Genomic DNA, 27,883 nt, shown 5'->3' on the forward strand with positions numbered 1-27,883 from the left:
TTAACTAACAAATACATCGATTCGTGTGTTCGATTTCCAAATAATAATTGTACACTTTTATTTCATATTATCGTTAACATCTGTTATCGTAGAGATCATTGAAATTACTGACGTTATCTTTAATGAGTATTTAGGTTAATCAAATTCTAATAGTTAATTGATAACTCTTACACTACTTACTATCTATTATAATCATTTTAAATACTCGTGCTCTACTTTAAACAGTGAATCTAAGGGACTGTTTCTGCACTCTACATTCGAATTAGTGAAGTTAAACTGAAACTTAACCTTTTCGTTTTCGCGTAAACTTTTGTGTTAAGTTATCGTTATTTTATTGCCTTAGTGAAATCTGATTAGTTATTTAATGCGTTACCTTACGAAGTATACTTTAAGTTTAATAGTCGTTAAACTTAATTTGAATGTATTTTGTAAAACTGTACGTCATTTATCACAGAATAATTCATGCTACTTTATTACTACTCCGATATTTTATGTGAATGCATGTAATTGATTTTTTTTTTTTGTTATATTTATGTGGTGGTTGAATTTATGATTTTGCATTAAAAAAGAGCCCTTTTACTGTGTTATTAAGCTTAGTGTTTTTAATAGTTTTAAGGAATAGTAAAATGGTTTTAAGAAGATTCCTTTTTTGTGTATCATTGGTTTAGTTTATATCATAGTGTTGGCATTTTTAATTATTTATCATTTTATTTCACCGCAGCTTACCCGTATGTGTGAGGTTATTAAATTCTTATATTTTAAAAATAATAAAGTATTAAACTTTTCTCCATGTTATATGATTCACACCAATTGTGCGTATTTAACTGAATTTTATATTATATGCTTTTGTCAAACTTTATAAATATTACAACTTGCAACCGTCTTATTAAGGCACAGGCTACAACCCTGCAACCCAGATAAGCCGTAGATAACCATGGAAGTTATTGAACTTTTGATTCAACTGTCCAGATGATTATTTTATCACATTAAAGATTTTATTTTTTAAAAAATGTAAAGTTTTCTTTGCAATTGTTTTTACAAAATACTGAAAAAGATCTGAATTGCATTGATCTTTAAGTGTGAAACCCAGAAAATTACATCAATATGACCTTGTAGGCTTGCATTACCTGTGAATGTTTTTATGATTATTTGAAATATCAATACATTAAAAGTTGTAATGTCTGTTTGTGGAAGCATATAAATAGCACCCAAATAAAATTTTAATAGAAGTAGAGGAACATTTTTTAATTTTACTCTTCTGCTTCATTGTTTTAGACCCACGTTTATTTCAGTTTATGTTCCTTAATACACTTCCCCCCCCCTTAAAAAAAGATTTATCACATAATTTACAAAATTATCAGACAACTTTGTTATTGACCATATTTGAAAAAATTGAGTTTTAGCATTTCTTCGAAAGCATAACATGATTTTAGGAAAAACTGTCTAGTGACAGTCATTTTTCAGTTTTTAGAAAATGTTTAAATTTCATAGATAACAAAAGGAATACTTTTCTCTCTCAATAAAGAATTTGATTTAGTTATACATTTTTACTGATGAAAAACCAAACTATAAGTATTTTTACTGACATAAAACGTAACTGTAGTATTAGAGTTGAACAGCACTGGTTAAAGTCATAGCTTAGCAACTGTAAACAGACAGTTATAATTTCATCTTTTGAGAAGACTACAGATGTAAGGTTTTCACTTCAAGAAGTAGAACAATGAAGTGTCACATAGAAGTCTGCTTGGTCCTTCACTTTTCTTATTTTTTATTAATGGTATACCTCAAAATTTTGAATTATTCAGTGTTACCCTCTTTATAGATGTACCATGCTATCTATATCAGAAGGTGATTTCTTAAAAGGAAAAATCTACATTAGCAATCCAAAAATTTATTCATAGATGAATTATAATCATTTAGCTTTAAATACGGGTAAAACAGTTGCACTGTACTTATGAGGTAGATATAATATGGCATAGGTGGAATTCCCATTAATAATAACAATGATATTTCTGTTGCCATGAGCAAATTTCTGTGTATTGTACAACAATTCTGTTGGAATGATGAAATTGTTTTTGTTAGCAACAAATTCAAGCCATACAGATTGGCTGTGAAGTGTTTTATAAAATGCTATTCGTGTCATTATTACTATTATTATTAAATATTGTTTTATGGGTCCATGTAATATATATATATATATATATATCCATATTTTTTAACCCTTCAGATTGAGTTTTCAAGATATAAAAATGGATTAAGATCATTCTGTGTTACCTGTTAAAATGAATCTTATTTACTGATATTTAGAAAATTAAAAGTTTTAATTGAGTGATTTTATGTTTGTGCATTTGTAATCTTTCTAAAACCAATAATACATTTATTCTTAAGAAATATTAACTCCCCTACTACCCCTATTAAACCTGGCAAGAAAACTGATTTTGAGGTACTCAATACAATATTTTGGCTTATAAGGTATGGCCTTATGATGCTTGCATCTCTATTTTTAATAAATTACCAAACCATTTTAAGAAATCTTTCTTACAGGGCATTTATTTAAAACAGAATTAAAAGATTGCTTTTATAAAAAATTATCTCTGTGCATGAATTTTGGAATTCACATTTGGAATATGTAAAACAAATTGTTAGGGATGTAGGATGTAGGGGGTATACTGAAATGAAACGACTAGCACTAGATAGGGATTCTTGGAGAGCTGCATCAAACCAGTCAAATGACTGAAGACAAAAAAAAAAGTATGAATTTTAAAATAACATGAATTGGTACTTGTCAAATTTATTGTTGGACAAGAAAGTTTACCGGTAAGATTTTGTAAAGTTGAATTAGATATGTCAGAAGAAAATTTTGTACATTTTAGTAGCTATTAAAGGGAAGTTTGCATGTGGAAAATGGAAAGAATAAGTTTAGCAGTAGGAGGGAAAGTTTTATATATTGAGAATGATGAAAGTTTATTTAGCAAGAGAAAAAATCAACGCAGGCCAAATTTTACCACAGCAGTGGGCTTTTGGTAGCATATATCATGAAACAAATGAATGTTTTATAATGCAACTACCAGACAGAAAAAAACACAAGTTAATGCCTATAATAAAAGAAAATATTAGCCAAAGCTCAATAATAGTATCAGATTGTTGAAAAATTTATCATAATTTATGGAAAGAAAGGTATCAGCATTATACAGTTAATCATTGTTATAATTTTGTGGATCCACAAACCCTACAACATACTCAAAAAATTAGCATTTCTGAGGATCAGTGAAATGGGGTAATAAAATAAGAAGAGAAACAAGAAGAAATTTCATCCAGTCATATTTAACAGAATGTATATAAAAGAGAAGGTTGAGTGACATTGATCCATTTGAAGCAGTTCTTAAAAGATATAAAAGAATTAAGAACCTGAATTCTCTTCAGATCTATTCAACATGTGCTGAAATAATTTTCAATTACACCTTTTGAATTGTGATTTATTTTGTAGTTATTTTTTATATTTGTATCTTCACATATTTTCCTTAACATTATTTGACGTGTTTATATTTTAAGTAATTATTATGGACTTAAATTATATCTATTTAATGTATTGTAATTAATTGTGCATTCTGTGATTCTGCTCTGGTTGAGAATTTTATTGTGGTTTTCCATGAACCATCCAAGAAAATGCTGGGGTAGTTCCATATTTTTATCTGTGGAGTAGCACATCTAAGCATTCCTGATTTGATCTATATTATCTATAATTATGTACCAATCAAAATAAAAGATTATTTATTTATTAAATAAATGATTTGAAAATATAATTAAATACAGTCATGATATATTTAGTATGTAATTTTGATGTGAAAAAATTAATTAAAAGCAATATACTGCATTAGAAATTGCTGCTCCATTTTAAATTCAACAAGTTAAAATATCATAATTGTTTTATTTTTTAAGAATATAGTGAATAATTTATAGCCGCAAGTTTAAAAATTCCATTCTTAACCTAAATTATTTTTTATGTGACTATGTTAATTATATATGTATATATGAGCTTTTGTAATATATAATCTATGGGCAAAATGTTTTTCCATATTTAAAATTTTTGTTTTTCAGCACCCCACCTTGGACATCTCTATACTGCTTTATTAGCTGATGCATCTCATAGATTTCACCGTCTTCTAAATGGATATCAATCGACTATATTTTCCACTGGAACTGATGAACATGGATTAAAGGTTCAAAAGGCTGCAGATGCTGCCCACAAGTCGTTACCAGATTTCTGTAAATCAATTTCTGCTGAATATGATGTTATGTTCAAACTCTTTGATATTGACTATACTACATTTGTCAGAACATCAGATGAAAAACATAAAGCTACTGTACAACATTTTTGGGTACATTTTAAAAGCATTTTTTTATTTATTTTAATGTAAATAATTATGTATTATAATATAGTTTTTTTTTTGTTCATTGCTGTTTACACTTTTTGTTATTGTAGCAGTTGGTTTGGTGGTTTCATGTTGTTTCTGTTTTTAGTAGATTCTATTTTCAATATAAAAACACTATTTTCATTACAGTTTTATATAAAATTTCACATTAATTAGTTACTCACTTTGAATACAGTGAAAATTGCTTGGATAATTCTTGTTAAAAAAACAAGCATGATACTATGATTATGTGTATAATTACATTGCACATTTCAATGTTGCTGCTACCCAGTGTTGTCACTAGGCCACAGCATATTGCGAGGGTCATTCACTAATTAAAGATACAAATAGCTGTGGAGGCAAAAAGTTTTAAAAGGGTTATGATACTTTCAGAACAGTTTGTAAATCTGTGATGACTTTTGTGAACAACTATTTGAGTAAAGTTGTTTTATTTATAACCTCAAAATTTCATTTTAAGATGGTGAGTCCTTTTGAAATTTGTATATTAGTAGAACATGTATTTGTATATTAGTAGCATGTACGAATCTGGTTTTTGCTTTCTGAAGGTGAAAAACTGGTTTATTATTTAATCTTATTTGACCAAACAGTACGAACAAAGTTGTGTGTATTGCAGACATTTTTACTTGTTCATAGAAATATTTAAAAAAGATCAAACTTCATGTTCTGGACGTCCAATTGTAGTTTCAATTCCAGCACTTGAAGCTTGCATAGACTCTCATTCATAAAGACCGATAGTTTACTGTTGAGATTATAGCAGAAAAATTGCAAGTAAGTGTCAGTACACCTTCATAACATTATCATTAACAAGCTCATGTACTGTAAAACAAGCGCAAAATGGGTTTCAAGAGAATTGGCAGATCATCATAAGGAGACAAGACTTTGCATGTGCATAGAGCTGAAACAATTGTATCAGCAGGAAGATGATGCTTTTTCGCACCTATTCTAGCCTGTCTTGAGGCATGGATTCATTATTATGAATTGGAATCAAAAAGACAGAGCTTGGAGTGGAGCACACAAATTCACCTGTCAAGTAAAATTCTGAACCTAACCACAAGAAAAAGTGATGGCAATGTTTTGGGAAGTAAAAAGCTTGGTTTTTGTATTTTTTTCAGAAGATCAGCAAACAATAAACATAGCGTACTATTGTGACATGCTTATCAACATTAATTGAAGCCAGTAGTGTTAAAACACACCCTGGATATCAGCGCGAAGACATCATTCTTCTTTGTGATAATGCTTAGCCTCATAACTTGAAAAATCATTGACAAATTGCATGTGGAAGTACTACCTCAACTCCTTACACGCTTAACTTGCCCTATTGGATTTCCAGTTGTTTGGTCTACTTAAAAATAAAAAGGCTCTACATTGTAAGAAGTTTAGCGGCAATGAGACATTGAGAAAATGTGCTAAATTGACTCAGACATCAAAACGAAGATCTCTTTGCAGCTGGTATAAGTAAGTGATTCAGTGATGGGACAAGTGTATTTATATTGCTGAAGATTATGTTGAAAAATGAAAAAAAAATGTTTACATTGATTAAATAAACCAAGCAATTTTTTAGCTCCAGGACAATCTTTATTGAACAATCGTTGTTCACATTCCATTAGATACTGCTACCTATTCACAATTCACAAAAACAATTTAAAAATTTCTCTATTATTTTACAGACAAACCTCACATTTTTGTTTTTTTTCTTTATTCTGATGAAGCAATTATGTTAAACAGTTCTGATGAAGCAGAGACCCCTGCAAAAGAATTATGAGATGGAAAAAGTAAGCAGTAGATAATAAAATAATTCTTATGAGTATTACATTTTTGCTGATAGAATGCTATTTGCTGAACTGTTTATTAAAATAGATTTAATTTGTTAGTTATAATGAAAATTTCAATTTTTTTTGCAAACTTAAGCCAGGTCTAATATTTTGGAAAAATCATTGTTTTCAAAAAAACAATTACTATCAACTGTTTTCAGTAAAATTAACAATAAATAAGATATTCTTTTTCTGTGTTGTAGAAAAATTTGGTGTCACAGGGTTTTATATACAAGACAAGTTATTCTGGTTGGTACTGTGTCGCTGATGAAACATTCTTGACAGATAGCCAGATAAAGTTAATGGAATTTGCTGATGGCTCAATAAAAAGAGTTAGTGCTGAATCAGGACGATCTGTTGAATGGGCTGAAGAAGAAAATTATAAATTTAATTTAAGTCATTTTAAAGATGATCTTTTACATTGGCTCAAAGATGGTTTGTAAAATATTTTATATTTTGTGTTGTTTAATTTTGTAATTATCCTTGAATTTGTGTACATGTTGTGGATTTTATATATTTATATATTTTTTAAATAGATTAAAAAATTAAGATGGCCGTCATTTTTAAATTTTTGAAGGTGACATTTTCAAAAATTTTTATTTTGTAGAAAAATGTGCTACTCTTAGATATGCCAAATTTACTTAAAGTAGGTTTTCCCGTTACTGAAAAATAATGTTTTTCTTGAAAATCACAAAATGACATCCAAGATGAAAACAAAGCAAAATAGGACTTATGTCAATATGAACTTGTTTCCTCATATTGGTGTCCTGAATCAGTTCCTTAAGTTTGGCTAATACATCCCGGAACGCCTGTATGTATATATATATATATATATATATATTATATGAAGTATAAACCACCAAAACACAGTAATTAGGTAGGTTAAACTTACCATATTAATTTCCAATAATCGATTTTAGGGTATCCTGCATTTTCAGTTGGTATTAAAGTTTATATTTATTACATTAAAACATATTTTTTTAATATCATTTTTTTCTGAAATGATATGAAATATTATCGGAAAAAATTAAAAAATCATTAAAAGAATATGCTTTAACGTAATAAATGTAGAATTTGATATCAACTGAAGATGTGGGATACCGCAAAGACCTGTTATTGAAAATTAATATGGTAAGTTTAACTTATCTAATTACTATGTTTTGGTGGATTATATTTCATACAATATTAAATTTTATTAACGCAGTCATCAAGATTTTAATGAATTTCAACAAAAAAAATTATATTTATATGAGGGTCTTTCTGATATAAATGAGACTTTGTCATTATGGATCGTGTACATTCATGAGTGTACTGGTGCAAAGGAATATTGACGGTGAAGATATGGAGAGGGAATACCTCTCCATATAGTGGGAATTTACCCAAGTCCATGACTAACTCAGGAAATGTAAAGAAGGGAATGACACTAGAAAATAAGTCACAGTAGGTGTTCAAGGACAAAAGTAATGAATGATAGCATTGAATCCGTGACTTCATTGAAGATGATTGGCACCTTATGGCCAATAAATTTTCTTCATAAGTGGTTCTGCGCAGATTCTTCAGAACCCAAAGTTTTTTGTGATAATGGAATTGGCAGTCATGGAAGTGCCACTTTATTATGACAAAGTACCTTGGGTTCTGCAAAGTCTGTGCAAGATGAGTTCCAAGACATTTGATCAAAAATAAAAAACAGCCCTGAAAAAATCTGGCAAAGGCTCCTGAATCAATCTCAATGGAAGGGAAATAATTTTTTGCATTGATTAGTTGTTTGTGATCAGACATTGGAATATTACTTCTCTCATGAAAAAGCAGTGAATATTAATGGAGAGCCTTGCCCTATAAAGGTAAAAACACATCCATCAGTTGGTAATGTCTTTTGGAACCAGAAAGGTATACCGCTCATCAATCTTCTCCCTGAATGTTACACTGTGAATGCTGCATGCTACTGCCAGCTTTTGGAAAAAGTGTACAAATGAAAGCCAATCAGAGATCGGATTCTCCTCCATAACAGTGTAAGGTTTCACACAGCCATTAGCATTCAGAATGAACTGCACAGAGTTTGCTGGGAAACCTTAGAACATCCGTTATAAAGTTCATATTTATCCCCTTGTAATTTTATTTTTGTTTTAGTCTTTGAAAGAAAATTAATTCCAAACTGATTTCAGTGAAAAAACAAAATATAAGCGTCTATTCACAATTGGACCGTGACAACAACTCAAACATTATATGAAGAATGGATCCACATGTTGAGAAAATGTGTAGAAATTCAGGGAGACTAGCTAGAAAAGCAATATATATATTTAAAAAAAAGTATGATTTACATTTGATTGACCTTAGTATATTGAATAATAATTGAGATTTCTTATTAAAGACACTTCCTAATTCTTTCATGTGAATGAATGCCTTAAATTAATTAAGGTTATAAAATAAACTGTTATACATACATAAAATCTGCAGAAAATGTGCTAAAACGTAGAACAAAAAAACCAGTTGATTAATACTATTCGATTCTTTAAATTTGGACTTTTTAAAGTTACAACTAAATAATTTACAGCTACCTACAGATATTGGTGTTTTCCACCATCTTCAATCTCCCACATAACATTTTTCCTTGTACCATTTCATCCAATGTATCACTCAGCCTATACAACATTCAGGAAATTATTAATAATTATTTATTAAAAAAAATTATTTAATTATTAAGATATTGTATTTATTTATTAATGTGTTGAATTCAATGTATTCATCATGAGCTAATGTTTGGAAATTGTTTGGGATAAATTAAAAAACATTTAACTTACAGTAGGAATATATTTTTAAATGTTCATAATGCTGCTAGCCAATAGAAATATAACATCACACTATTACTCAGAATTCATTTGTACCGTATCTTTTGGCAACACCTCCAGTTTAGTTTACTAATAATACAAGAACATTGAGTTGAGTCAAGTGTTGCCCGATTATAGAATCTCTGTAATCCAGACTCATTGCTACATCTTAAAAGCCATTACTCCCTGCATATCTATCTATCTTTCATACATTTAAGATGACCGTAATTTCATCTGAACAAAATTAATCGCTCTATTTTATTTACTATTTTCAACTGATAAACTTTTATTTAACTCCACCCAAACTTGTTTATAGGGGTATTGTAATTAGAATTATTTAAATAATTAATTATATATAATTTGAAATTTGTTACAGTATGTAATTTTTCAATATTCTTTACTTTTCAAAATATCTTTTTCCTAATACAAGAAAATAATTGTATAATAATTATAACACCTAATGGAACAAATCTGTTTCTTTTATATATGTTTTTTTTCTACCTATGGACATACTCTAAGAATTGTAAACTTTTTTCAGGTAATTATTTCTTTAATTATAATAGAGTAAATGGATTTTGAAGTTAATGAATTACTTATTATATTACAATAATATGTAAATACCTTTATAACTACCTTCATTTTTCCTAAAATTGGAATCTCTTTATGAACATAAATACCAGTTTTAGTAGAATGTTGTCTTCTTTTTATATTTTTCAGACAGATCCATTTAAGAAAGCTTTTTATTATGTGTAGTATTATCAATAATTTTTTATGTTCAAATTTTGTTACAAATTAACATTTATATTTTTATAAATTTTTACTTTTTTCTTAATTGCCTGAAAATACTAATTATAAAATAAATGATCCTACCTCTTAGTACCTAATGTTTCTTATTAACCAAAGTCCAAAGTATTAATTGATGTATATATATATATATATATATATATATATATATATATATATATATATAGATTATATATAGGTGTTAAAAAAAGTTACGCAAATTGGAGGGACACCTCATGGTGACCTTAGATTTGGCCTTGACCGTTATTTCAAGGTTAACATGTTTTTTTCAAATGGAATGACATGTCATTCCATGTCTTCCCACCAATGAAGAGAGCTGAAAATTTTACATTGAAATATGTGGTCATATTGACCTTGGATCTTTTTGGAAGGTCATATGGGTAATCATCAGAGATAGTGTTATAAAAGTTACACATTTTTGAAGGTCATACACTATTCTTCATATATTTATATTCCAGACATTTATCTCACAAACTATGGGAAAGACCATAAAAATGACTTTACCACTATCATATAACACTATTTCTGATAGTTAACCATATGACTTTCAAAAAAGGTTCAAGGTCGTATGTATGACCACATATTCAATGTAAAAGTTTTTGCTCTTTTCATTGGTGGGGTAAAAAATACATCATTCCACTAAAAAATCATGTTATTCTTCAAATAAGGTCAAATCCAAGGTCGCTATGAGGTGTCTCCCTCCAATCTGAATAACTTTTGTTTAGGTAAGTTTTTGTATTGTGCTTAGTTTACATTAAAATCGCCTGGGGCGATTAAAATAAAACACACATATATATATATATATATATATATATATATATATATATATATATAAATCATGTTATTAAAAATAATTTTTGACACATTTTATATATTTTTTCTTCTTTTTTTTGCAGAAAATGTAGTAAAACCAAAGAAATTTTATCGTATATTAAAGAATTATATTCAAGAAGGTGAAATACTAAATGATATTTCAGTCTCACGGCCAGCATATAGAGTTCATTGGGGAATACCAGTCCCTGGTGATGAAACACAAACTGTTTATGTTTGGTTAGATGCACTTCTTAATTATCTTACAGCTGCCGGTTATTCTGATCAAAAGTCATTTACGTGGCCTCCATCTGTGCATGTTATTGGCAAGGATATACTTAAGTAAAAATAGCTATATTTTTAAATATATTTCTTTTAGTTTTATATTTTTAAAATTTTTAGGGTCAGTCTGTCAATCATATTTGTCAGAACAATATGTTTTTTTGTTTTATCATATGTATTTTCTTTTAAATTTCATTGTCATTTTAAACTGTAGCAGTATTATTTGATAATAACAAAGTCACTTTACAGTGTGATTTTATAACACTTGATCATAAAAAAATAACTGTTTAATTATTTCTTTTCTTTTTATGTTAGTCTGTATGTCCAAAAATGTTTCCCTTCTGCGCCGACTTGTGTAAAAAAAAATGCCACCCAGAAAGTAGAACATTAACCCCTTACTATTTGACGGAATATTCCAACATAACCAGTGTGCATAATTAGGGCCTTCGTCGGAATATTCTGATGTCAACTTTTTGTCCAGTTTTCATATTTTCATGTGTATTTGATCATAATGAGCTGACAAGCTGTTATGGCAAGTTGTTTGCGATTACAGTGTTCTGTGAAGTCAGACTGTAAGCACTGTATTTCTTATTATATCATGAAATTCTATTAATGTATAATTATGTAAATATTTTGTGTGTAGGTAAAATTGTAAAGCTAATTGCATAAATATTTGCATTTATATTTTGTATACATGTATGACTGAAATTCTGTGAATATTGCATATTTTGTGTATGTGTATGCATATGTAATAAAATTCATTTTGCATGCAAAAAACATTTTTTTAAAATTACATATTAGGTCATTATTAGTCAAAATACATACATTAAACAAAAAAAAGAATAGAGCAAGATAACATTAATTTCTGTAAAAAAAAGAAACTATTAAGGGGTTTAGAGAACAGTCTATAACTTTACATGATATTAGCTAACTGTCTGTCTCTCCTGTGGTTTCATAAAAAAGTTTTAAAAATAATATTAAATTGGAAATATTACAATGTACATGTAAAGAAATCTGTGAAATGAATGATTGACTTTTTCAGCTAGAACTTGTTAACACTTTCTATCCCGTGTGCATACTAAATTCATTCACACCATGTCTCTGCATAGCCCAGGCATTTGTATTTGAAGCTACTGTAAACAATCATTTAACTTTATCAGTAGACAGACTTTTACAATAAAGAAATGGTCGTTTCTTTAGTGTTTCCTACACCCTGGCAGAAATTTTATAAATAATAATGGGCAAAGGAATGATTTTTATTTACCCATGCAAAGCAAGAAATGGCATTTTATTACAGATTCATTTCTGTTCTTAGAATCGTTGTGCAGTTATGTTTGTGACATTATTCCTGTCTCTTATATAACAGGTACTGTTTGTTCTAGATGACACTGATGAAAATCCCAGTTACAAAGTCAAGATACTGCAAGGTATGGTCTAACAGAAAAGTCAGAATAAGGAGAAAAAAATATGAAACCACCTATTATTCCCCTGATTATAATGTTGAATTGTATTCCAGATTGTTTCAAAATTTATCACATGGAAACTAGTTATTGTTGATATTTTTGTTGAATTCTTTATGTAAAATTTTGTGGATTTTATACTTGTGTATCTTTTACATTAATTAAACTAATACATTTTTTAAATATATATCTAATTTTTTTTTTTCTTATATAAAGCCAGGCTTTTTATTTTTTCATAAAATTATTTCTTTATACACTTCTGCATAAAAGTGTAATGAAATATGAAAACCAAAACCAAATAAGTAGTACTACAATTTTTCTTTAATATAGTATCTAACATTCAGCTACATGCAGATAATTTTATATTACTTAGTTAAATATTGCAAAAATTGTTAGTCAACAAGCTAGTTCAACAGTGTGGGATTGAAAGTGTTAACCAAACTTTCATTATGTATTATGTACTTAGCGTACACAGTGGTATGTACTTTCATTATGTATTATGTAGTTGCCATACACAGTGGTAAGTCAAATGTAAACTAGACTTCTTTTAACATTTATTAGTGCAGAATAAAAATAAAAATATGACTTACTTTTCTTCTTCATAGTTTTTCTGAAGTTCTGTACATTTTTCCCAATGTGTGGAGAGCTTGTAATTCCTTCTTCTTAAAATCTTTGAGCATATGTTACATGCCTGTTGCGCACAAACTTCTCTACTTCATTGTTCTCTGGAATTTAAATCCTTCAAGTGCCTCCTTCTATCGCCCAAACATAAAAAAATTCAGGGGATAAATCTGGACTGTACGGGGGATTGTTCCCGTGAAATTTCAACCAATTTATCCTGATTCCTAATTGTTGTGTATGTCCTGTCATTGTCATGAAGGAGAATTACATCTCTGATTGGCTAATTGGCCTTTTGTTCCTGAAGATGGATTTCATTTGTCAAGAACTGATAGTGCACAGCATTCACAATGCAACATTCTTGAAGAAAATTGACTAGCAACATGCCATTCCAGTCCCAAAGCCAGATGTGAGGATTTTTCAAGCTAACTGACAAATTTTCACAGTTATAGGGCAAACCTCTCCGCCCAGACAACGCACCATCTCATATTTTTAATTTTTGAGTGAAGTGATTGACTCATATGACTGTTTGATGCAGAAAATTATTTCCTTCTTGTCGAAATCAACTCAGGTGTCTTTGGTAAACTTCCTGTCAGGTCTGTTTTTGATTTTGGTTCAAAAGTCTTGGAACCCACCTCCAACAAACTTTGTAGAACCCAAGGTGCTTTGTTGTAATAGAATGAGAACTTCCAAGACTGATTCCACTCCAGAGAAGTTTCATCAACCATAAGATACCGATCATCATCAATAAGGTCACGGATTGATTGAATATTGCCATCCCTCACACTTGCCTCCTTTTATGCTATTATGACTGTCATTTTCTACAGTTTAATGCCCTCCTTTAAATTTACCAGCTCAGTACTCGAAAACTTCACTTAAGAAGTATGTATTTAAGAAGCATGATCCTAAGAGGCCACTTGAAACTTCATGATAATACATTGCCCAACTGATGATGGAATCTTTTGCCCAGACACGACATTACTAACTGGAGAAACATGATTGCCAAAGCAATTGAATCATCCATTCCCTCCCTCTCTGGCAGCCCATACATGTTCACACACTGGTGATGAAGTCAAAAGTCCAGTTTATATTTAACTGACCCTGCCTTATCTTCTACTGTGAACACTGCTCTATAATTTATTTTATTTTATTTATTTATACTTTTTTTTTTTTATAAATAAGTATAATGAAAAATTTTCCGATGAATCATTTGCTGTAATTAAAACAAAATTCTTACATGATATTAGTTGAAATATTAGAATCTGGATTCGCTAAAAGTATATAGTTGAATTTTTCCATACATCACTTATATAGCATTACAGCATATTGGTATTATTAGTTGATCTAGAAGAAAAAAGCCAAAAGATGTATGTAGGCTAATTTTAAATTACTGATTATAAAATTACTTCTAATGTAATGTTAAGTAAAAAAAGTATTTATGTTTTTGTGTACATTGTTATTAAATCATGATAAAAAATTGTTATTAAATCAATTATCAGTTTGTTTAGCATAGTACTAAATGAAAAAAATTACCAATAAACATATGATGCTGATCTAGAAAAGAATAGATTTGAATACTGTAAAGCATGTATGTGAAAAAATCAGTGGATTTAAAAGAGGTTGCAAGGATTTGCAGCTTATAATAATTTTGTTATTCATAATGCTAAAAGATTATATTATGATAATTTAATATCTAATTAAACAATAAATCTAAAAATATGTTGGTGTATAGTATTTGTGGGTTATCAGGAGTAAAAGGGGAATTTGGAAATAAAACAGGTTAGGTAACTTCATAAAAAATAAACAGGAATTCAGCTTCTATTATCTCATCCTCTATTCCTGTAGCAAAGCAATTTATTAATTCTTTTTCATATTTCAAATAATAATATTGATACATTCCAAACGAAGCCATTTATCCTGAATGATTTTTTGATTAATCACCAATTTTATTTCCCGTTAATGTCCATAAAGTTAAATCTTATATTTTAAACATAAAGAATAAAAATTCAAATATTATTAATATCTTTTCTGCCAATTTTTTAAAAGTTGTATTGAGGGTTACCTCACTTACAAACTTAATAACAAATCTTTCAACAATGGAATATTTCCCAGCAGCCTTAAAGCTTTGAAATCTGTTCAGAAAATAATTGAACATTTTAATTACATGCCAATGAAGATAATTAGTGATGTGTGGTTGGCAGATTTTGTTCCGCTCAACTTCCTCTATAACTACATGTTCTTGGATTGTTGATATCTCGTTTACTTTTCATCTTGTTATTATTTGAATGCAACATGTTTAAGTGTTAGTAGCAATTTTTGTAATGTGCGATTTTCAGGAGCATTTTTACATATAATTTAAAATTTTGCATGAATCTGAGAAAACTTTCACAGAAATGTTTCAACTTTTGAAACAAGCTTACAGAGATGATGCTCTGGGTCATATGCAATATTACAAATGGTTTTCACAATTTAAAAATGGTTGTAAGTCAGTTGAAGATGACCCTCGACCAGGAAGGCCTATGACTTCAATTGATGACACCCACATTCAGAAAATCAACTATTTAGTGCATGCAAATCATTTATTGACTATCAGAGAACTTGCAGTATAGGTTAGCATCTCAACTGGACCATGCCGTGACATTTTGATTAAAACTTGAACATACATCGAGTTTGTTCCTCGTTTGATTACAGAGCAGCAGTAAGAACATCGACTGGATATTTGTCGGCAACTTCTTGAACAAATTGATGATGATGATGAAACATTCATGCAATAGATCATAATGGGAGCAAAAGCTGGGTTTACAGCTATGGCGTTGAGACAATAGTTCAATCATCATAGTGAATTGGTAAAGGATCTCCATGCCCCAAGAAAGCACATTAATCTTGATCCAATGTCAAAGTGATACTGTTTTTTTTTTTTTTTTTTTTTAATGGAATTGTGGATTTTTAATTCTTACGTTAAGGTGAAACAGTGAACCGTGCATACTATCAAGGCATTTTACAACGATTACATGAAAAAATCCACAAAAAGAGACCAAAGTTGTGGCAAGATAACTCACGTTCCTTCACCACTACAATGCGCCCACATTCTCAGCTTTGTCAATTCATCAATTTTGTGCCAAAAATCAGATGACTGTCCTCCCTCAGCCTCCCTACTCGCCAAACCTGGCTCCTTGCAGTTTTTTCTTATTTCCAAAATTAAAATTGATGATGAAAGGACACTGTCTTGAGACTATTGATGACATTAAAGCAAATTTGTCATGGATCTTAAAGGCCATTTCAATGAAGCTATCCTGGAGTGCTTTGTGAAGTGGAAACACCTCTGGGAAAAGTGTGTGAATAGGGAGGGGAGTACTTTCAAGGGGTCAAGGACCAGTAATCTGTTAAATTAATAATAAAGATTAAGAAAATAAAGTTTGGTTATTTTCTGAACAGACCTCGTATGTTGTTACTCAGCTAGTTATGAAAAGTTCTACTCTTAATTTACAAAATTTTAGGCCAATTTTATTGTTGTCTATATTTTAAAGCATTTGAAAAAGTAAAGAAAAATATGTTTTTAACATTTCTTGAAAAGCGCAATGTAATTGAGATACCTTCAGCTTGGTTGTAAGAAAAATATTTTCTACTGACTGGCATTTGCCAGCTATTAGGAAATATTTTAGTGACAAAAAGATTCTGTTATTATTTTCTCCAATATCAATACGCATTTAATTTAGTAACACATTTCTAACTGTTGGAAAAAAATAGAATGAACTGCTTACAGTTTCTTAAAGTTACACCATGTCAGTCAAAAATAGGAAATTTAAATTTCATCTTTTCGTAAGCATACACATGTAAGATGTAGGTCCTCAATTTCTTACTTTTCTTATTGTTTATTCATGTTTTGATTCAAAATCTTGAACCATTCATTATTACCTTCTTTATAGATGACACAACTGTACACATGTCTGAAGATGATTGCTTAAAGGTGTGAAAAATGTACATTAGCATTCAAAAGGTCATTCACTGAATACATTGTACCATCCAATTTTAGATATGAATAAAACTGTTGCATTATGTTTCTTAGGTATACATAACATGAGGTGTGGATGAAATTTACATTAATGTTTCTGTTGCCTATAATGCAAAATTTCTGGATGCTATATTTGACAATTCTCTTGTGATTATTTCATTTACAACAAAATCAAGCTGTACTTTGGCTATGTAGCATTTAATTAAGTTGCTAAGCTTGCCATCATTACATATTTTTTATGATAACATATATTCCCATCTGAAGTTAATGTTTCCGAGACCCTCAAAAAATCAGCTTGAGTTTTTAGGATATAAAAATGGGCTGTTAACAAATTGTTTGAATCCCATCAGTAAGAATTATATAAACCAATATTTTGAGAATTAAAAATATCCATTTATCTGTGTTTATATCTGTGAATGTGGAATCTTTTTTATTATTTATCTTTATTGTTATTCTTAAAAAGAAAAAACTATCTACTTCTATCAAACTATTCAACAAATTGATTTCATATTGTTCATTGCGATACTTTGGCTTATGAGATAGAGCTTTATTATGTTTCCATTGCAGATTTTAATGTATAACTAAACAATGTAAAAACACTTTTCACATTGTATTTGTCTAAACACAATTAAAAGATATTCTTCTATAAAAAAACTTTCCTCTGTCGATGAATTTTTAAATAATATTAATTTAAAATAAAAGTTCTATCCTAAATTCTATTCAGTGTGCGTATAAATATGTGCTTAAATAATTTTCAAAACACCATCAAATTGGAATTTATTTGTAGTTTTTTTATCTTTATGTATTTACTTATAACATTATTTCATGTGTTTATGTATTTAATAATTAATATTGTGTTTTTTGCATCTATTTTTTATTTTGCAATGGTACTGTGATTAAGTTTTTACGATAGTTTTCCTTGATTCATCCAGACAAATGCTTACAGTCCCTCTTTTTTTCTGTGGAGTAGCATGTCTATCCTTTCCTGATGTACCGATTAGAATAGAAGATTCATTTATTAATTTATTTATCATCAAAATCGGTAACAGTTTGATGTTGTATTTTTATATAATGATTAATTTAATTAATCTACTTTTTTTTTCATTTAATTGAAAATTATTTATCAAATGTTCTGTGTGTTAGATACAAAATGTGTTAAATATTTTGTTTAGATTTCATGGTGTGTATTGGCCAGCATTTTTAATAGCAGCTGGTTTAGAACCACCTGCATCCCTTATTGTTCATTCCCACTGGACTGTTAATAATGAAAAGATGTCAAAAACAACCGGTAACGTTATTAATCCTATACAAAGTACAGAAAACTATACGGCATCTGGTTTACGTTATGCTCTTCTTAGAGAAGGAACACCTCATAGTGATGGAAGTAAGAATTAAATTATCCTTCTTTTCTGTTATTAATATAATTTTTATTCCTAATTTTTTATTTAAGGAGATACATTACTTGTTATTTTACTATATAAAAAATTGGTTAGCATGTAGTATAGTAATTAATAATTTTATTAAATAAATAAAATTAGAATAATTAATAATAAATGAAAAATATGAGATTTAATCTCATATATATTTTATTATATTTTTTAATCTCATATTTTTCATTTATTATTAATTATTCTAATTTTATTTATTTAATAAAATTATTAATTACTATATTTCATTTATTTAATTATTGTAATTTGTCATCACAATTATTTTTACAAGGGACAGCTGAAATGCAACGCACATTGGAATGTAATCGGAGAACAAGATGTCACATAAAGCAATAGGTTCTGCCATTTTGTAGTTTCATTCCATTTTGCATTTTTGCATTTGTGAGACTGCCGAGGCTCTTGAATTTGAAATTTAAATCTATTCTATCTCCTCCATATTTAACAGATTTGATGCACAGTAATTTTCATTTTTTCTGCAGTTACACAGGAATATTAATGGTATTCATAACATCACAGACAATGACTGGATGTAGTCAGGTCATGGATCAAGGAAAGACCCCCCCAGTATTCTTGATTGACAAAATGAGAAAACTGGTTCGTTGTCGGGAGAAATGTGTAACTGTAAATGAGGATTATGTAGAAAAATAAATGTCAGTTTTAGTAGCAAATAAAATTTACTTTTATTCCATACTTGTTTCATTTGAATATTTGTTTTCATTTCCAAGTTATGAACGACTATGCATTATATTTCAGCAAGCTGTCATATTTTATGATATTTATTATCTTAAAACTACAGCCTTTAACTATTTTTTCACATAGTCGCCATATAAATTCAAGCATTTGTCATAGCATTTTACTAATTTACAAATACCTTCATAAAATTCAACCGCCTGAATACCTAGCCATTTTGAAATTCATCATCATCATCAAAGTGCTGCGACACAAGGCATTTCTTCATGTGACTGAAGATATGAAAATCATTCAATACTGAGTCTGGGCTGTAAGAGGGATGATCAAAAATGACCCTTTGCAATTGATTCAGAAGTTTTTGAGTTCTTTACGCATTGTGAGGACGAGCATTGTCTTGCAAACAAACAGCATTGGATGACAGCATACTACAGCGTTTTTTCTGAATGGCTCACCTAAGTTTCTTCAAAGTTTCACAGTAGACTGCTGAAGTAGCTGCTTGCGTTTCAGTACTTCGATGACGATAGCGAGCTTCAAAATGCTGTGAAAGATCGGTTGTGAATTATTGAGTTACTTATATTAAGTTTTTCATAAAATGTAAGTCAATTTAAAGTACATTTTAATACCCATACTGCACCATTTCATAAGTTAGTTCTTTTACAGGTAAATGATTTTATTTTTCTGGTTCTGGATGACAAACTTCTCTAAAACCATGAAGCATGAAAATTCAAAACACCATTCGTGAGCAGAAGTCAGTTCATCAGAGTTCTAGATGCTCAGTTAAAAAATCAGAAAGGATGCTTGGCTTGTTACATGATCTAAAACTACATCCTTACAAGATAGTAACTGTACAAAAATTAAATGACTGTCATATGAATAAATATCTAGATTTTTTAACAAAATAAACAATTCTTAGCAAACTCATTAGAATCCACTCCATTCACCCAGGTCACAGTATAGTGGACATTTTCAGAATTTAAAATCATAGTTCAATTTTTCTTAGATGATGCTGATAGATGAGCAGTAACTATTAAGCCGATCATTATTATGAGATGCTGAAGAAATTGAGAACTATCAAACAGCTTAGTTCCAACTAGAAAGTGCAACAAGCAAAGCTGCTTGACAGAGCTTGTTTATTTTACATAACCTGTATTGGCTATATTTTGTGGCCAGCTCATTCCCCAGATATTTCAGCTGATGACTTTTCTATCCCTCTTAAGTCAAGTTTTTTCCACCAAACCTCATACAATAAATGAACTGAAAGAGAAATTCACCGTGAAATTAACAGTATCAGGCTTGAGGTTCTTCAAGATGTTATGAACAGTTTGGTGCATCATTTGCAAGATAGGATCAATATGAAAGTAGCATACAATTGCAGCATACAATTTTTAAATGATGGCTAATAAAATCTTTCAAATCTGCTCTTTCAAATTTTATATATATAATTGTTAAATGTTAAAAACATTGAATTCTGAAATCTTATTATTCTTTTTGACTGACCACTACAGTATTTATTTGGTTCTGATATTTTCAATGAATGTAAGAGGCATATTCAGAAAGTAAGTATTATTAAAAAGTAATGAATTTATTTTTTAATTTTATAAAATAACTATATTGTAGTAATTTTATTAAACAAATAAACTACATTCATTTAATTAATAACTATATTATGTTTTTTACAGATTTTAAAGAGGCAAATGCTATACAGTTAATGAATGCTGATTTGGCTGACACATTAGGAAATCTTTTAAGTAGATGTACTGGAAAGATTATTAATGCTGATCAAAAATTTCCAGCATTCTCACTAGATGATTACAATAAATATTGTAAACATTCAGCATCTGATCTTCAAGAAAGGATTGCTAAAGTTCCTGGTAATAAACCTTCTATAAAACAATAATTTTTTCTTTAATTTTAAAATGAATATTGTTGAAGTCATCAACAATAAAATTATATGGTATCAAGACAGATTGGATTAGTATCCAGGTTGCCCCAAAAGTTGTCCAAACTTAAAGAACCGATTTAGGACACCAAAATAAACAAAAAAAATCATGTGGAAAATCCCCAACTTGATCATTTGTTCTGTGTTAGCCAGTTTGTATTTTTTCAATAAAAATTGATATCTTAAGAACCGACTGAAATGTTTTAACAAAATATGATGTGCACATACCCAACAAGATCTACAAAATAAATAAATAAGTTTGAAAATTCTGAAATTGTGCCATTTACATTTTTTAGTATAATTTATGAATTATTTTTAATTTAATTAGTAAACAAAGTGAAAACAGGGGTAAAATTGTCTGACAGCATAATTTTGTGAACAGGTTCAGCCACATATCAGCTGTTTATCAACTGATTTGAACAAATGAGGTGTCATTTTGTGCACAATAAAAGATTTAACATAAAACATAATTCAATAAAAATAATATTTACAAAGATATTAATTATTTAAATATTATTTTAATAGCTACCATTTTTGAATTAATATGATAAAGATTGAAAAACTATGATAAAATTGTAAAACTTATTTATTTTGTGGAAAAATTGTTGGCTGCATGTACACCAAATTTCAGTAATTTATCTCTCAACCTGTTTCAAGATATAAATTTTTATTAAAAAGAAAAAAAATTGCAGACAGAGGAAAAATGAAGTGAGATAGGGGATGTATCCACATGAATGTTTTGGTTTATTTTGATATCCTGAATCAGCCCCTTAAGTTTGGTCAACATATCCCAGGACATTCTGTATATTGAAAATTGTTACTGATATAATTTCATAGAAATCTTTGATCACTGTTCGAAAGGTCAGTGGGTAGCAGTTGTGGAACTTAATTTATCTATTTAAAGGAATTTGGATTAAATTAGATATAACCTTTATTAATTGATGATTTTTTTTCTAAACACAACATGAGAGGAATCAGCTCAAAAATTGTCTATAATTATTTTCTGTGTATTTTAGTTCATGATGACAACAAATATTTAAGATTTTAAATAATAGATGCTTTGTATGATAAGAAAATTATTATTTAGATCTTTGATGAAAAATAAGTCTACGGTGCCCCGTGGAAGGTAAAACTCATTTTCCAAGAATTTCTTTGATAGGACTAAAGAAAACCATATTTATGTACATTATTCAAAGTTTATTTGAGATCCAAAAGATTTTATTCATTCAGTTTGTGAAATTACTGTAAGATGTTTTTATGATCGAATCATTTCTAAGGACTTGTGGCCGATGGATTTTTACTCATGAAGTTATGTAAAAAGTAATATTTATCAAGAAAACCCCCACTGCCTCCAATAACTTAATTTGCTAGTCATGATTTCATCAAGAATATTCCATATGAACAACTTGTGAGATTCTTCAAGAAAAAGAAGAAACACGTGCAGATATGTCTAGATGTTCATGGGGACCATTTCCAACATCTACTGTAAGTTAAGTCGATGTTATGTATTGTTGTACCAGTGCATGACAGGTGTATAGTTTCTTTTCGATTGCACTGTATTTCTTATGATGCTAATTATGTTGAATTTTTTTTGTTTATTAATGCAGTGACAATTTTTAAATCTGTTATTAAATTAAGTATAGTTTACGAATACTAGCAGACATAAAAGGTATTATGCTGATTTTATTGTTACAACTGCATTAAAATGTATTCGTATTTTTTAGTGAATAATTTTAAAGATTAAAAGCAGCTAATGCTGTATAGAGCATAAAGTCACATTATATATTTATTAACAATTGACTTTTACAAACATTCTTATCTTTTACAAGATACAGGTATTATTATTAAGATATTACAAGATATATTACGATATACAAGATATTATTATTAGTATTATATTATCAATCTTTAACATTGGAATTAAATAGGCTGCAAGTAATTCCTCTAATCCCAATTTTCTCTATTTTATCCATTAAAATTTTAGGAACGCTAAAAACCATTTGATATGGTTTTGTTTTTTCTTTAGAAAAACTTTTGGTTTTTCTCTAAAGCCAAACTGAGTATTTGAAAGAATTTTATATTTTGAGTAAAAGGATAAGTTTAACATTAGACATTTTTTAAAAAATCTTACAAATATTGGAAATAGAAATGTTGGTTGGTAATTACATGATTCGCATATATCTCCACAACTTTTGTAAAGAGGAACAATGTTTATATTAAATTTTCTCGGAAATGTCCTTTCTCTACACTTAAAATAAAAATAAATATATTATTGGTTTACACTATGTTTTTCTAAATTTTTTTATTGGTGGCCTTTCATGGTGGAGACAATATTTCAACCACTTTGAAATATAAAATATTTATTTCAATAAAAATATTTAATAATTTTGTAAATATCATAGTAGTCCAAAAATTTTGTCATCTTGACAATTCAGAAACATAAGTGATTGGCATTTCTCCTGTTTTTTCCACTCATCCTAATAATTCTATATTTGGAAGGTTTTGAAATCTTTAATGTAAACTGCTATGCAATATATTATTTTGTATAAATCCACTTTCAACCATTTTTGTTTAAAAGGATTAATTCTCTCTCCTTTCTTCCTTTCTTTAATCACTTCCTTTCTTTAAACAATTTCTGGAATTTTTCTCCAAAAAATTCAATTTTTTTGTTTACGAATTCCTTTTTGATTTTTAGATAATCTAAATATTTTTCTTTTTTGACTTAAATTTTTGCAGTTTTTGTATGAAATTTATCTAAATTCATCATTTTAATTGTCCATAATTTAAATGGCTTTTAATATTTATTGCCTTCACAAAAATTTTATAATTACGTTTATATAATTTGCAAAGACAAGATTTGTGTCTTTGTTGTAATGTAATATTTTTGCTTGAAGAAAATGTAGGACTGTACTTTGTAAACAATTGCTTGCTATAACGGACCTCAGTACAGCAGATTTTCAATGTAATAGACTATGTCAAGTTGGCCGACCTATAAAAAAAAAAACAGCACCAATTTTCCTACATCACTTTGGAAAGTGCGTCAGATGACACATACAATATTTTCATTACAATATAGCGAGTGGCATGTTGTATTGAAAAGAGACTCATTCACGTGTTAATTGTTCTTGTTTAGTTAAGTCTGTACATTCAGTAGTTTTATAAGTGTATTTCCTGGGATATAAGTATATAAAATTATGCTGTGTAAATAGTTTTCATAGGTTTAGTTCTTTAGTAATTTAGGCTTTGCTTCTTTGTTTTTAAGATGTCTACGAGCAATAACACTGGTAATAGAAAATGTGTTAATTTGTCTGTAAGCCAGAAACTTGAATTAGTAAAAGAGTTAGAGTCCAGTACAAGTTTGTCATTTTTGTGAGAAATATGGCATAAAAAAACAAACAGTTGCTCTTCAAACTCGAAGGGAAAATTTGTTACATTTTCAATAAATTGTAGTTTTTGAAACACTGATATACAAATTGAACCAAAAGATATGGAATGGAGTAGCCATTAATCACAATCTGGAAGATCCTGTATTAAAACGGTTTATGTAGCAACGCAGTCGAGGGGTTAGTATATGCGAAATGAAAATTCAAAATGCAGCAAAAAAATTTTCTAGTCGTTTAGGACTCAAAACATTTGAAGCCAGTGCTGGTTGGTTAAGCAGATTTAGTAGTTGTTATGACCTAATGAGTCACTTAACTCATAGTGAAGCTGCTAGAGCTTGTGCTGATGTTTTATTTCTGCAATATAATGGGTGTCATCCCCTTTGAGGCTCCTCTTCCCCTTGGGTGGGGTCTTCCCCTTTGGTGTCAGGAAGCAAACAAACTTTCATAGTAGAAAAAAATTATCTCATTTGTTTTTTCTAGAATTTTCTGTCTATCTTTTGAGTCAATTTAAGTTGTGTATGTTGTTTGTTTAGACCGATTTATTGGATTAAAGAAATAAAAATATTTAATAATTTTGTAAATATCATAGTAGTCCAAAAATTTTGTCATCTTGACAATTCAGAAACATAAGTAAAAATTATTTCAAGTGTATAAAAGAAGTAGTGAAGTGTAAAAAATAAGGTGATTTTTTTCTATTGTAATAAATGTTTTCCAACTTCACTGATAACTGAGAAAACTAGTAATTGTAACTACTCTCCACTCATTCTTCTATTTATCTAAAATATTTTAAGTTGAGGTGTTAAAAAATACTTCCACTCTGGATTTCACATTCAAAGTTGTAGGTTTTGTACTCACTGAAGACTGATGGCAGACACTGGAAAGGTTGAACAATTCATTGACCTCACATCCTTACATTTCTTCATGCTTAATAATGAGTAATAGTACCTTCCTCAAACTACCCTTACCAAATCGAATCAGGAAGTTTAGATGGGACCTATTAGATTTATAAATTACAATATTTCCAAGACTGTCCAGGATATTCATGTTAATTACTAGAATCTAATTGTAGCTCCATTTAAAAACTACTGCATTTGTTGCAATTTAATTTATACTACAAACTGTAAAAACACTTTCTAAGTTTTCTAAGAAGGCATTTTCATTTTCTAAGAAATATGACTTGTCTATCCTAGCCCTCTAATCCAGGGATCACAGTAACCTCAGGCTTTGAATGAGAAATAAAGCAGGATAGCAATATTTGTACCATGACTGTTGAATGATGAACAGAAATAACCACATAAATATCTGCAGTGGACTGAAAAAATTTGCTTTCAACTGTCCCAGCTAAGGTCATCACAGGAAATGTAAGTTGGGTTTATGGTGATATAATCATGAAACTAAGCAGCAATCATCCTCTTGGAAAAGCCCACCTTCACCTTGACCAAAGGAAGTCTGTCAGGTCAAGAGTAACTCAAATTCTTATCAATTTGTTTCTTTGACTCTGCAAGGTATTCATACCTTCTGATCAGACAATTAATAGAGAATTTGATCATGATGTTCTAAGGTGAGTAAGGGATGATATGAGAAGGAAACATTCGGAGAAGTGGTGCACATATGTGGGTCCTTCACCACAGTAATGTAAGGCCATAAATTGCTTTCACTGCACAGCAGTTTTTGGTAAACAATAACGTGGTGGTTGTTCCTCAGCCACCATATTCATCAGACGTATCTCCATGCCAGTTCTTTTGTATTCCGCAGTTGAAGGAGAAAAGATTTAGCACAGTAAGATGAGATTCAAGGTGGTGTTGAGTATACTTATTAGATGAGACTTTCAGGACGCATTCTATTTGCGACATAAGTGCCAAGATTGGTGTCTTAGCTCCCAAGGAGACGCTTGAAGGTGACAAATAATATCTTGGTATGATATTATTGCACTTTTTGAACTTTAGCGTAGCACCTTGTAACCCACCGGGTTGGTCTAGTGGTTAAACTCGTCATCACAGATCAGCTGATTTTAAAGTCTAGAGTTCTAAGGTTCAAATCCTATTAAAGGCAGTTAATTTTATACAGATTTGAATACTAGATCGTGGATGCCGGTGTTCTTTCATGGTTGGGTTTCAATTAACCACACATCTTGGGAATGGTCAACCTGAGACAGTACAAGACGACACTTCATTTACATTCATACATATCATCCTCACACATCCTTTGAAGTAATACCTTACAGTGGTTCTGGAGGCTAAACAGAAAAAAAGAAAAGTATAACATCTTATATTTAATTGCTTTCTTCTGTAGCTTAAAAACTCACAAAATGTTGATCAGATTATAATCCCCAATTAAGTTTTGTTTAATCCACAATAAACTATTACAATATTTTCATTTAGTGACATGTACATGATATATTTGTTCACTACTCCTACAGAAAGGTACAGAAATTGGCCTAACCTGAATTTAACCTCATCTGGGCTAGGAATAAGAACAACGTTGCAGAGTAATTCAACATAATTCTTCCAAGATAGATTTTCAAAATGCTAGATGGTAGATTGTAAATAGTGTTGATTGAAGTTTTGTAGAATTTATTAGTTTTTAGCTATCACACCACAAGAAATTGGTGTACATGAGGATGGATTCACTACAGTGCCAAGTAATTGACCAACAAAATGAGTCATGTGAACCTTTCTACCATTATACTTCAGATCTATGATATAAAGATCTAAGATTTTATATGTAGTCTAATTATCCATGGGATAATTGTGTGCCTGTAAATTGACTCATATACACAGGAGGTCAGTTGATAAAGGACTTTGAAAATGTTCACTGTCATAATTACTTTTACTTATTAATAATTATTGTTAATTTAATAAGAGTGTTTTTTTTTGTGATATAACTTTCCAATTTTCTAGTTTAATGAAGTGTTTTCTTTTGATATGAGTATACATAATTTTAATTTTTTTTGTTTTTACAGATAAAGTAGCTAAGGATTACCATAATTTTAATTTTTATACCGGTGTTCAAGCAATTATGTTGACTGCACATGAGGCAAATAAATTCTTTGAAATTAATAAACCTTGGGAGTTGCGGAAATATGCTGATGAGAACTCAAAGCGTCACCTTAATTGCATTCTAAGTGTAACTATGGAAACTCTTAGAATATGTGGTATAGGATTACTACCAATTGTACCGAAATTAGCAACAGCTATATTAGATAAACTGAATATCGATAATAATAAAAGAACTTGGAATGATATGTATACTTGCTGTTTTGCAAGTGATCAGAATAATCGTAATGAATCAACCGATGTATCAAAACAAAATGCCATTATTTATAAAAGAGTAATTATTAAAAATAAACAAATGTAGAAAGTAAGAAA

General features: G+C 29.3%; 1 protein-coding gene across 2 annotated transcripts; it reads left to right on the forward strand.

The window, feature by feature from the left end:
• The first annotated feature begins 63 nt into the window (after nucleotides 1-63).
• Nucleotides 64-27,883, forward strand: MetRS-m (Methionyl-tRNA synthetase, mitochondrial). Of its 2 annotated transcripts, none has more exons than XM_075358227.1 (7): nucleotides 64-503; nucleotides 4,099-4,379; nucleotides 6,448-6,679; nucleotides 10,770-11,025; nucleotides 18,228-18,439; nucleotides 20,873-21,064; nucleotides 27,478-27,883. In XM_075358227.1, the coding sequence occupies exons 1-7, from the start codon at nucleotides 365-367 to the stop codon at nucleotides 27,870-27,872; spliced, it is 1,707 nt and encodes a 568-aa protein (XP_075214342.1). In that variant the 5' UTR covers nucleotides 64-364; the 3' UTR covers nucleotides 27,873-27,883. The 2 variants fall into 2 exon arrangements, with proteins under 2 accessions (XP_075214342.1, XP_075214343.1); XM_075358228.1 differs by having other exon boundaries at nucleotides 65-436.

This window comes from Lycorma delicatula, chromosome 2 (genome assembly GCF_047948215.1).
Source record: "Lycorma delicatula isolate Av1 chromosome 2, ASM4794821v1, whole genome shotgun sequence".
Taxonomy (NCBI): Eukaryota; Metazoa; Arthropoda; class Insecta; order Hemiptera; family Fulgoridae; genus Lycorma; species Lycorma delicatula.

What these genes read in the sequence shown, in the direction of transcription:
- MetRS-m (XM_075358227.1), top strand. Translation starts at nt 365, where the DNA reads ATGCGTTACCTTACGAAGTATACTTTAAGTTTAATAGTCGTTAAACTT. An exon ending in CTACTGTACAACATTTTTGG is followed by an intron (nt 4,380 to 6,447) that starts GTACATTTTAAA and finishes TCTGTGTTGTAG; the next exon opens with AAAAATTTGGTGTCACAGGG. An exon ending in AAGGATTGCTAAAGTTCCTG is followed by an intron (nt 21,065 to 27,477) that starts GTAATAAACCTT and finishes TTGTTTTTACAG; the next exon opens with ATAAAGTAGCTAAGGATTAC.